The sequence below is a fragment of the Onychostruthus taczanowskii genome, unplaced genomic scaffold (assembly GCF_017590055.1).
Source record: "Onychostruthus taczanowskii isolate IOZ18803 unplaced genomic scaffold, ASM1759005v1 scaffold7, whole genome shotgun sequence".
NCBI classification, from domain to species: Eukaryota; Metazoa; Chordata; class Aves; order Passeriformes; family Passeridae; genus Onychostruthus; species Onychostruthus taczanowskii.
The window spans coordinates 5,422,405-5,434,801 of NW_024504786.1; the positions used below are offsets into that span (position 1 = coordinate 5,422,405).

At 41.0% G+C, this 12,397-nt stretch overlaps 1 protein-coding gene across 1 annotated transcript in view; it reads right to left on the reverse strand.

Moving 5' to 3' along the window:
- Window positions 1–10,416, reverse strand: part of ELAVL4 (ELAV like RNA binding protein 4) — a 59,592-nt gene extending 49,176 nt beyond the window's left edge. The window contains exon 1 of the mRNA XM_041421443.1: window positions 10,127–10,416. Within this exon, the coding sequence (XP_041277377.1) occupies window positions 10,127–10,150 (24 nt within the window). The 5' untranslated portion in view covers window positions 10,151–10,416. The remainder of the gene's footprint in view (window positions 1–10,126) is intronic.
- Between the last annotated feature and the right edge of the window lie 1,981 nt (window positions 10,417–12,397).

The following is a 12,397-nucleotide window of genomic DNA, read 5'->3' on the forward strand; positions in this document are numbered from 1 at the left end:
TGCTCAAAGGTCTGCACTATTTTTGGACTGAAATAAAGACAACACGGTCAGGCTTTCAGTTCTGAAGGAACATCTATTTCTTCTTCAATCACACTTCCACTTCTGCCAAATTCATACCAGGCAACCCTGTGCCTAAAATTTTACAAGGGCTTTATTTTAGTAATTTCATCATTCCAGACTGCTTCTTATTCCCTCCTGTCTTTTCACTGAGGCTACTACTTGCTCTCTCAAGATGTATACGAAGGCTAAAGGAATCCAAAAAAATCAAGTCTCAGCAAAAAGAGCTCTTTGATTGACACTCCTAGCCAAAATTTGATGAAACCATCTTCTTTCTCCATGGGCTGCAGAGTTTATTAGATACCAGAAAGGCAAGAGGTCTCCCAGTGACTGCATTGTCCCTCTTGAAAAAAAAAGAGACTGTGACTAACAGAAACCATATTTGAAATTTGTGTTAACAGGGTGATAAAAAACCAGATATACCACCAAAAACATTAAGTACATGAGGAAAACGCTGAAAGACTGAAGAGGTTCTCTCAAAAGCCTACATATTAGACAGTAAGAACATAGTAGAGATCAACATTTAAGACAGATTCTCAGTCTAAAGGACATGCAGCCTAAAAATACACTGAAATGAAAGCAAAGGAAATTGAGAGTCTTTTTATATTTCTGGTTACTTTCTGAATTTTATTTTTAGCTCAGTTTTGTTTCCTAATCACTACTTACTTGTTTGGTTTACTGATTCTATTACTGACTTATATATTGCTAATCTGTAACTGAATTCTATTACTGACTTGGGAATATGTATGTAGCACTGTGTACTGACGCACAGATTCCCACGGGGACGTACATGTTCATGAAAGAAGCAGACAGCTGCAAGTCTTCAGCTGCTGTAGACCTGTCACAATTCCACTTTGTTTTTTTCCCTTTAAAAAAATAATCTAGAATTATCTGCAGCCCCAGAGTTTAGTCAGTGAAACCTGTGTTACGAGCTATACTGAAACCTAAAAACATCTACTTACCAGAAGGCAAAGCAAAGCAAGGACAGTGCAGGCTCTCCGTGAAGCCTAGGAACATCCAACCCCCCACTGCTGTTATTTCTACTGAAGTTCCAGAAACAAAAAGCTACAATTTTCAGAAGCCCTTAAGCAATTTAATATTCATTAAAGTTCACTGCAATAGGATTTCAGCTCCTAAGCCATAAGCTCTTCTGAAAATGTTGCCCATATATTTTTCATGCACAGCCAGGCTTACATTAGGCAGGAATGGATGGCTTAGTGAAATACACGACCCTACCAAGACGTTTTAAGGCTCTGTCCTCAACAGGATGTTAATGAAGACACACTGCTAAATGCAATTAGGAAACACTAATCAACATGTGTACATCTCAACTGCTGGCAATAGCATCTCTATGGATACTGCAGCTTGCAGGTCTAAGCAAGACAGACCCCAAAATAGAAACTATGATGTTCAGCTAAGTCCTATCTCCATCATTAGAAATGTTTGCCTGCTGCAAGCTACCAGTATTTCTCTCAAAACTTAACTAGATTAATAATAATAAATTTACATCTTTTCCGCAATTCACCTGCTAGTCTACAGCTCTGTATCAAACTAACATTGCTTACGGAAATAAGCATTCTTACTTCTGTAACATACCTATGGTAGACAAAGTTACAATGACTTACTGAAAATAATATGCATTCCCATCTTGAAGATAGTGTGCAGATAATAGAAACTGTAAACTTGAGAAGCTTCTAGGAGCAAAATCATCAGAAATCACCTTTGAGTAAACAGAGGTAGATGTTTACTCTGATGGTCTCACAAAACTAGCTACAAAATGGCTTAAATGAGCAGAAGTTTTCAAGTACTGCATGGGATAAATATCCCAGTAATGCTTAAATTCAAACAATCATGCATGAAAGCATCTACGCTAAGCTCAAAGACATTATTAGAGATTAGGAACACATTATTCATCAATAAAGGACAAAATATCAAGTACATGTCTGTCATAGCTCAGGCTAACAGATCTTTATGTTCTATCCTAGACAAACTATTAATCTCTGTACTACAGAAGAAAAACATGCCATGGGCCAAACCAAACACCTTCCTTAATAAATGTAAATTAACAAACATACCCTGAACAGCAAGAAATTAAAAATGCACCAAAATTCCTCTTAAAAAGGTGAGCAGACCTTACAGATAACAATCCCCTGGTTCAAGCAATTCTGCTCAAGCACCCAATGGGAGCCCTGCAAAGCTCAGTCCCAGTTCAGGTGCTTGGGGACAGGGGGGAACACAGACCACCCCAGCTGTCCTGACTCCAAGCCCCACAAATGACATTTCACTTATATGTCAAAAGGCAACTGGAAATACAACATCCACTATTAGAGATCAGCAGGCAGAAATGTCCCACGAGCCTAAACACACACGAACTAATGCTTGAGTATTAAAAAAGTCAAACCAAGTTACTGTCCTCTATTGGCTATGCTTTCCTTACAACACACAGCGGCCACAGGCAGGCGCTTTAAACCTGGAGCTGGATCCACTTCCATCCATTTCACCTCAAACAGGCTGGTGACAGAAGTGACACTGTCACTATTAAAACTACTACATCACCTAAGCACCTCGGCCATGGAGGCACTCAGCCCAAGTGTCCTGGTCCAGCCTGGTGCTGAAATGCTGGAGGAGAATGTGGCCACATCAGCTACGTATGGCTGCAAAGCTCCTTGATCACCACAAAGAACATCACACAAATAATACTCACTTTTGCACTTAGCAAAGACTAACGATGGAAATTAAACTCAATTTCTATCTGAGCATTTACATTTGCGAACACTTCTTTCAGTAGTTGGGTGATGACAAGCACAGACAATAAAAAAAGGATTCTAAAAATATACTACTCTTTTTCCCTGGATTAGGATGTCTACAGTTAAATATAAACTGTGCTCTATAAATTATCAAACACAATGTCAAATTCTGAAGTGCTCTCCGGAATCTCTCACAGAGCACACGAAATACAAAATGATAATTCTGTCCTGGCCCAGTTAGGCTAAAGAACAATATGCTACTGTGCTGGATCACGGAGTTAGTTCCTATCAACGGCCACACTAAAAATGGCCACAGCCACCACCGTAGCTGCACACTGAATTTTTCAGGACCCTCTGCATCAAGCAAAGAGTTTAATTCCCTGAACAGCTGCTCTCACAGGAAGGGAATCGACAGCAACATTGTCACAGTATAGCTGGCACAGGCATATTAGGAAGAATTTCCAGCATTCATACTTTCTGCTAAAAATCAACTTCCCCCTACTCATCTACAGCCAGTAACTTCATTTGGAACAAAGATATATTAGAACTATTTTTATTTAAGAAGCATTTATTTACATACATTATTACTTCTACGGAGTCGTGACTGTGCCTTCTGCTTTACAGAAATAACATCTTTGCCCACAAGATCCTCTGCACATAGTAAAGCAAAAAGTCACCGACCACCATTAAAAGATTAAGAAGGACCAACAGAAGATTAATACGAGTACTGCAATTAACAGTCACATTTATAAACCCTTCAAGCAAGCAGAAAAGCCACATACCCCAAATATCTCCGATCCCCAAAGCAGAAAGTGTTAACACTCAACCACAGTGTAGTGACTTAAATATGGGTTATTTCATGCCGTTGAGTCATGAATTTCACATTATCTAACATTAAACTGCTGCTGACTACAGGCGTCTATGTATCAGCTGAAGGGGACTGAAAAAAGGCCTGGCCTCCCCTCCGGATTCGCATTCAACTCTTGGAAAAGGTTTGTTAGTATTTTGCCCATGTAGTTTTTTATGACCTTGTCTAATCAGAACTACCAGAACCAGGTTGACTTCCACACACACACCAAGCACTTCATAGACATCAAGAGTCTTAATTAATCCACACATTAAACAAAAAAATTATCAATGTCAAACCTTACAGCAAAGCTCAGTCTAGCAATAATAATTCTCAAACTCACAAATATCAGTTTTGCAGTTAAGAACAGTAGGGAAACAAGGACTTCTGGAAACGGTCCTGACCAGCAGTAGCAGAGATTCCATGTCCCTGCTGGTCAATTAGACATAACATTACAAGAGCAGGCAGTTCTCCTTCAATTATAAATTGTGAGTAAATTGTTGTCTTTGCCAGTTTTCTAGAATGCAACCATGACAGATTCTTGAAAGGAACAAAAGCAAGGAGGACACGCGTCCTTCATCCCTCATGTCTCTACAAAGGCTTTTCAACAGCACTCAGCCTGGGAGAAAACACTTGGAAGTGCTCAGGAAACCACTCAGCCTCTCCAAAGGGGAGTGCATGCAACTACAGGCCAACAGGTAGGACCGGGGCACAGTTACCTGCTCCAGCAGCAACCTTTAGGGGCCTCTACATGGAGATCAGGTGGGACCTTCTCACCGAGCGTCCCTCAGGAAGCAAAAACCCGGGGAAGCGGTTTGGGTTTCCTTGCGTGGCTCGGCGAGCGCCGCCAGGTGCGCGGCGGAGCGGCTGGATCTGAAGGACTGGCGCTACTGGAAAGGCTCCAGTGGCGTTGCTGCCCTCTGCCAACACCAACATCACTTACGTGGGCACAGACGCGTTACGTGAGGAACCTTCTCGAAGCACTGCAAGCGAGAGCCACCTCCCATAGTCACGGGCGTCTGCTTTGAAACAAACACACGTTATCGCGCCACCTTCAGCTCCAAGGGTTCCCAATGCTCCAAAGCCACCAAATGTCACCGCCCTGACGCCGAAAAATGCTGGCGCACGTCTCCAGACTGGGAAAACTACCAGCAGCAACGTATACGGAATTTTATAGCAATTAGAGAAGTTTAATTTTAAAATAATAAAATAAATGAAAGCTTATTTTTCCCCCAGAATTCAAGGACGAATAATTTCCCATCACAACAGCATTGCTGACGCAACTGCGCGTGCCTTAGCAACGAAGGCGTACTACAGCATTTTCTATACATCATGCCTCTAAATATTGTCAAAGCCAGGTTTGTATCTTACACTGTGCAACTACATCTCATTTCCAGAGAGGACACACAAAGGTTTAGCTATCCTTCATTTTAATTATCTCCTTAATATTCTGTCTTTTCTCCCCATTTTACAATTCCTAACTGGTTCTCAGCATTTCCTGACTTGTACACATTTTCTTAGCCATTGAGGTGAAAGTCCTCATGTAAGACACTGTCAAGGGTAGAACAATAGGTAAGACAGGCTCTCCCCGCTTCCTCCCTACTCTTTGGGGCTCTACAGAAGCAATAATGCATCAGGAGCTATATTAGGGCACACGTGTTTTCACTACAGAAAAATCTCCACCTAACATTGCTGAGCTAATTCTTAATGAATTCATGTAAGGAATGTAAATGCTACAGATAAGACAATGTTAGGCAGTTCCAAGAATTAACTGCATCCTTATTATAATCTCATCTGAGAGTATGTAATTCCTAACACTGATATTCCAACACTGTTGCAAACTCTGAATATTTAAATGAGTAAACAACAAACAAAAGGTCTCATCTTCAGTGCCCCAAGCTATCATCCAAAACTAGTTATAATTAAAGGTGTGAACAACGGAGTAACAAACCTGCAAAGTCAAGGTTCTGAGAAATTAATGGGCATCACACCACTGCACCAGTTCAAATTTATCACTCATTATCTCCCCGACTAGCACAGTGCTGTTTCACATATTAGTGCCTCCTTCTTTCCTCCAAGCCTTTCCTGCCTTTTCTAGATGGCTAATTTTATACAATTACTGCCTCTGACACATTGAGACCTTTTCTCCCCCCCTTCTTCTTCTTGCTGTAAAGCTAGTGACCTACAAAAGCCCCTTGCACCTAAAATATTCCAGTATTAAAAAAAGTAAAGACTGATTATTTGAGGGGAAAAGCAAGCAAGCAGTCTCTAAGCATCTGTTTCTCCAACATTTCCCTTTACATTACCTCAAATGGTTAAATGAACCCAAAGGCTAAGGCAAGGTACAGGTACCCTTTAAACATGTTTTATTAGGATTTAATCTCTCAATCATACTTGTTGAATTGCAACGCTGCCCTCCTCTTCACAAAGTTCCTTAGAAAATTAAAAATGTGCCTTCTTTTAAAGTTGCTCCAAGTCCTGCACTGCTGGTAACTGGACATTTACAGAAACAGTTGGGAAGTGTTACATTACACAAACACCCTTTCCCTCCTCATCCAAGTCCCAGCGTTTTCCTTAACATCCATTCAAAAGGGAAGGGAAGATACACACGGACAAACACACACACTCATACATGCGTACCCATCTCTTCCTCCACCCTACACAGAAAGGAAAAGAGCAAAAGGAGAGGAGTGCAAGGGGGAGGGGTGGCTTTCCATCCCAGATTAGTGAATTTTGCAAAATCTGGCCTATCCCTTACAGAGGTACCATACATTATAACATCACCTCACTTGCAAGAAAACTGTTTGTGCCCACTTCTCCCCAAAACCCCAATGACATTGAAAAAATACTGCATTGCAGTATTTGCCAGTGCATCGGAGTGTATCCAGTTAGCTGTCCCACAGACAAACAAATGTACATTCTAATGTGTCCAGGCATGTAAATGAGGTGTCCAGAGGACACAGACTGCCAAAACAGACAAGTGGATTTCTCAAGTTATCTGCATCTCTCTTACCATAGTATTCTCTGCCACAGCCCATTTCTTGCCTGGGCTGTTTGCTGAAATTATTTTCAAAGTCCAAGCTCCCAAAGAAGACGCCAAATTCCCCTGCTAGAATATGGGATGCAATTATACCTTGTTTCTTTTGAAAAACTTCAGGGTGTAGAGTGGCTCTAGGTTATGTACCAACAGTATGACAATTACTCACAGAAAATAACCTGCATTTAATTAGTACACTCCCAGCATACCAAGTAGGAAGGCTGAGGGAAAAAAAAAAAAAATCACACTCCCTGTAAGTTAGAAGATATTATTTTAAAAAAATTAATCCATTAAATATATGTAAGATTAATGCAACTAGATTTTCTTTCAATAGAGTCACAATATTTAACAGGACCAAATAAAAATGATGAAGACTATTTCAAACCCATTCACATGGGATTCTTAAGTATACCCCTTCCAGCTCATTGTAACCATCCTTTGTCACAACAGCTCGGGCTCACTTTGAGAGAGCTCAAAAAGGTAAAATTAATAAAGAGGAAGAAAGCAAAGGAGGCAACCAAGCCAGTCACCAGTGGAGAGGCATCCCTGTATCTAACATGGGAACTTGATTAGCAGAGTACATGAGGACAGGATTTTAAACTGATGTCTGGTATTCACATTGCATCAATATCCAATTGTAAGATAGCCTCCTTTCTGACTAGTACACCAAGACAACAGTTTTTTTAAAAAAAGAAAAATGTCATGTCTAAGGACAACAACATTTTCTGTATCTTTTTGTCTCAACAGAAAGGTTTTACATTTTCATCATGTAGTATTGCTAGCAATCTTAATTCTATTTCACTAACTTAATAGCTATTTTTCTATAGGAAGATTTACAATGCAAGCTTTTACATGCAGAAAGAAAATGTCACTATGTACATGCAGGCTGTATTCATTAATATAATCTTAAAACAAAGAAAAGAGGAAGACCAGGGCAGGAACACGTGCACCGTAAAACAAGGATTTCATTATTTTTAAATCTTTGTAGAAACACGAAATTGAACAGAAAATGAAAATGTAACTACTAGCTGATGACTCTTAAAACAAACAATGCAGCTGTGTATAATAAAAGGCACCCTTATTTATTGTCATGACTAAGTTAACAGATTTAGAACACAGTATCTCTGTTTTGGACAGAAAAAAATTATTTTACTCTCACGTACAACTACAATGCATGTCAGAATGCATCTCTGCACATGCACAGACTGTAAAATACGGAATTTTACACACGCACACACCCCCTCAAGATTTTTTTTCTCCCCCTCTACATTGTAAAGCAGCGCAGTTTTCAGAGGGCCATTCAATCACTTTTTCACAGAAAGGACTGCAGCAGAAGCAATACTTAAAGGAAATTAAAAAGATTATTTAATTTTTTTATTCCTATTTCAACCAAGCACTACTATCCCTGTTGAATTCGCATTCAAAGTAACCCTGCACCAGAGAAAGGAATAAAGTAAAAATATCTGCAAATCCAAAGACAGAAAGAAAGGCGTGTTCTATATTCTTGCTTTGCTTCTTATGCCTCCTGATGTGTGATAGATGAACATTTTCTGGGCAACCACATTTTTACATCTTTTACGCTACCGTCTATCACTTACTAGTCTACTACGCTTTTTTAACACTTCTAGCACCACCAGCTATTTCCCATTATTGTTTGTCACTACAATTAAGAGACCATCACAATTAAAAAAATATTCAGCCGTGGTTTAAAAAGTAGAGTTGCCACAAGAAGCCTGACACTGGAAGTGGATATTGCTCCAGCAGATATAGAGCAGACTGTGGCTAAAGGTGGGGCCGGAGACGAAGAGAAGAATAATTTCAGTATTTTTGTAAATTCCTCTCAGTGCCTAAACCCTAAAATATGGTGAACTCCCCTGAACTGATTATTCTGCCATATAACCATCTGATTTTGTAAAAATACCAATATCACTTAACACAAAATCATTGCTTAGGGTAAATTCATTCTACCTACTGTTCTCATAGGGACATTTGCTGGAAAATTCTAAGAAATGATTTGCAGAAGCTATCAGCTGTGGGAGTTCACTATTATACCTCTGTCAACTTCATTCAATATAATTTACATTTTTTTTTTATACTGCCTCACAGGATTCCTTGCAATTTTTTGCACGTACAATTTCACAGCAGGGAGGGGGAAGGAAAAAAAAAAGATAACCCTCTTTTGCAAAGGAGAAAGAACAGATGCTTAAAACCAGATTTCTAGAAATCACTGTAAGCCTGAGCCAGAAATGTAATTAACACCTATTTATAAAGAATAATTAAAGTTGTGACTGCCACAAAGAAGAGCAGAGATAATCGAGGTAGCCCCTGCTTCTTTTTTTTTTTTAGGGTTTTTTTTTTACACTGTTTGCAGTATTCCCACATGATTGCCACCTGCTCCCCCACTCAGCTTCCCCTATGCTCGTTTCCCCGGCAACCTTTCATTGGCTTTTCCTCCCAGCTATCGCTTTCAGTTCGGCTGCTCAGTCTAATCTTATTTGTTTTACACCCATCAAAACAAGCAGCTAGACAAAGACAATCCTGTAAGAATGGGAAAAGACCGTCGCTTTGTTTCCCCGGTTATAATAAATATCCGCGGCAAAAGTCTGCAAAACGTTAAATTAGGGGGAAGGGGGGGTCCCCGCGCCCCCCCATCCCGGGGCTGGCAGGAGGGCCGGGTATTGTGCGGGCGGCCCCAGCCCCCACCCGGGTCGCCCCGCTCGGCGCAGCCCCGGTGCCCGCAGTTGTGTGCCTGATCATGCCATTTTGCACAATCTGTAAGGAAAAGCACAAAAGAGGGGACGAGATGAGCACGTCCGGGCTCCTCCGCCAGGAGAATACGGGCTAAAAATAGAAATACTATTTTTCACATAAATGGCTTTGACTTCTCCCGGCATTTAAAAAAGCACAAAACAACACGGCTCTCCCCCAACCCCCCCAACCCCAGCCCCCCCCCCGACACAAAAAAAACACACCCTTGCTTCCATCCATCCATCCACCCATCCATCCATCCTCGACAGCACCGGCTCCATGGGAAACGCGATACCTGGATTTTTAGAGGCGATTATTAGGTTTGTATTTAAGGCTGGTGCAATAGGAACGGAGATGAAAAGGCATCATCGGCCGCCCGCTCCGCCAGGCACACGCGGTACCATGACACCGTGACTGTCAGAGAGACCATCCGCGCTCAACTGAAACGCAGCGTTCAATGGAAACGCTGTGGAGTGCCATCGCAGCTAGGCACGGTAAATGGATGTACAGATACATATGCACACACACAGGCAGACATACCCCACCGAAAAAAAAAAAAAAAAAAAAAAAAAAAAAGGCCCTCTAATTTTATTTTATGACTCACGATCCGCCGCCCTGAACAAAAGAAATTCGCGAGGCACACGAGAAACGAGACAAAACCCCACGAGCAGGCTCTCCCCGTTCACTTACCATTTTCAAGCCATTCCACTCCATCTGTGATCACAAAGATGGACCCTTACAGCCCCTCACAGAGTCAAAAGCAAAAAGAGCGTTATGTAAAAGCTGACATTCCTTCTTACAGCGCTGCTGCCCAACGATGCAACAAAATCGACATATACTAGGCACTGCAACACATACAAGCCTCCTCCTCTTTTTATGAGGTCACGACAGGAAACTCTTTGAAATACAATATGCAGCATTTACTGAAGCTCATATAAATCACCCTCTTTTAAAATTACCATACCTATTGCGCAGTCCACCAACAACAAAATTACCAATCTCGAGGCTTTTTTTTTTTTTTTTTAGCATTCCCCCCCCAAGGATTTTGCTCTGCATTTGTATCTCCAAAATGTCAATGTGGAAATTAACTCTCCCCCACCCTTAAAAAAAAAAAAAGCCTCTTCTTCCTTTTGCATTTCAGTTAGCCACATACCAGCCTTGCATTAGAAATGAGCTTTTCTCTTTATTCTGAGAGAAATCGCAATTACCTTAAAATGACAAAGTACATCCTTTATTAAAGGATACGCAGACATTAAATATGAAAGAGAGAGAGCGAGAGAGAGGGGGAAAAGAGAAAGGGAGGGGGGGAAAGGCAGAGATCATGTACAAACAGATCAGTAGCAGAAAACTAAATTCATGGGAAAACACAGACTGAGAATGATGCAGATTCGGGGAAAACCTGTATGTTAGCTTCTATATCTACCTCTATATAAACCCGCTACGATCAGATTTTAAAACTACTAATACCTACCATAACCATTCTTAATGGCAAATATTGGGTGTCTTGAAAGGCTTCAACTCTTCTAACGGTTTTGCTAAGGTTTCAGGGAATTATTTTATTATTATTATTCTCTTTTTTTTTTTGAAGAGCCACAAAGCACACTGCTAGACGTTTGTGCAGCGAGAAATTATCGATAATAAAAATAATAATAGCGGCAGCGATAATAATAATAATAATAAATAATAATAGCTAAGTATATTATCTCGTTGTCTCAGTGTGGTGGTGGTGCTGCGGCGGGAGGGCGGCGGCGCCGGCGGCGGGCGGAGCGCGGAGCGGCGCGGGGCGGGACGCNGGGAGGGTGTGTGTGGTGTGTGTGGGGGGGGAGGCGTTGCGACATCAGGTGCTATTGAAATTAGCCGCTGCCAGATTGACAATGTTAATGATGCGGTGACCTCTACAACAACAGAGACCAGATTTCTGAACTGCTGCTTGTGTCTAGTAATTAAGGCCCGGTTGAAGAAACAACACGCAGCCCCGTTTTTTTTTTTTTTTTAATTTTTTTTTTTTTTTTCGGTTCCCCCTGTTCCCACCCCTGGGCCCGGCGGTGCCATACCTCGGCCATGCTCCAGTGCCTACATCTCCTTACCTCCTGCGCGCCCCGCTCCCAGGTCCGGCGTATTTTAACCACCTTATCTTTTTCGACAGTTGCTTTCCGGAGAAATGCATATTTAATGATCTGCCTCTAGGCTTAAAGGCACAACAAAAGCACTTTGACGTGCATTTAAAGCTGCATTTATTTTCAGGTACTATTGATTTTAATAATCAACCCATCTTTCCTTCCTTCCGCCCGGTGAGGTTTTTTAAAATCCGTATTTTTAAAGGAGTGGATTTGATGTTGCTGCCACTTGACAATGTCTAAGGCACAGCAGACATCTCTTTATCGGGTGCTCCCCCCGAACCACAGTAGTATTTCAGAATTATTTTGCCACCTCGCTTCATTATTCTTCAGCTCGACAGGAAATAAAACAACAGTGAACTTTGGGCATTTAAAAGAATTTTCTTTTCCAGCCTTAGAGAAACGTGCTTAACTTAACAATGCACACTCATTAATCCTCCGCTCGCTGCCACTGACAAACTAACAAAACTTCACTTCCAAACAGCAATATTTTACCCCCTTCCGACCACAGCAAGTTTTGTAAGAATTCTCACAAGTTAGGAAGCATTCATTTCTTTCTCTTTACTTAAGAGGTATTTTCCTAAACCATGTTCTGTACTAAGTAACAAGGCATAGCACTGTGTAATTACAACAAACCTTGAATTTACATTAATCTCAACTACAGCAACCGAGTGTTATTCTATTAATACACATAGGATCATTTAGCTTTACTGTCCACAGATTCATTTCAACAACTAAATACTTAAAAAAATTCAGTATCATTGCAAGCATTTTTAAATGTAAGAGCTGAAAACTGAGAAAGCTATGATGGGCCACATTATAAGCTCACTTAGCTCTTTCCTAG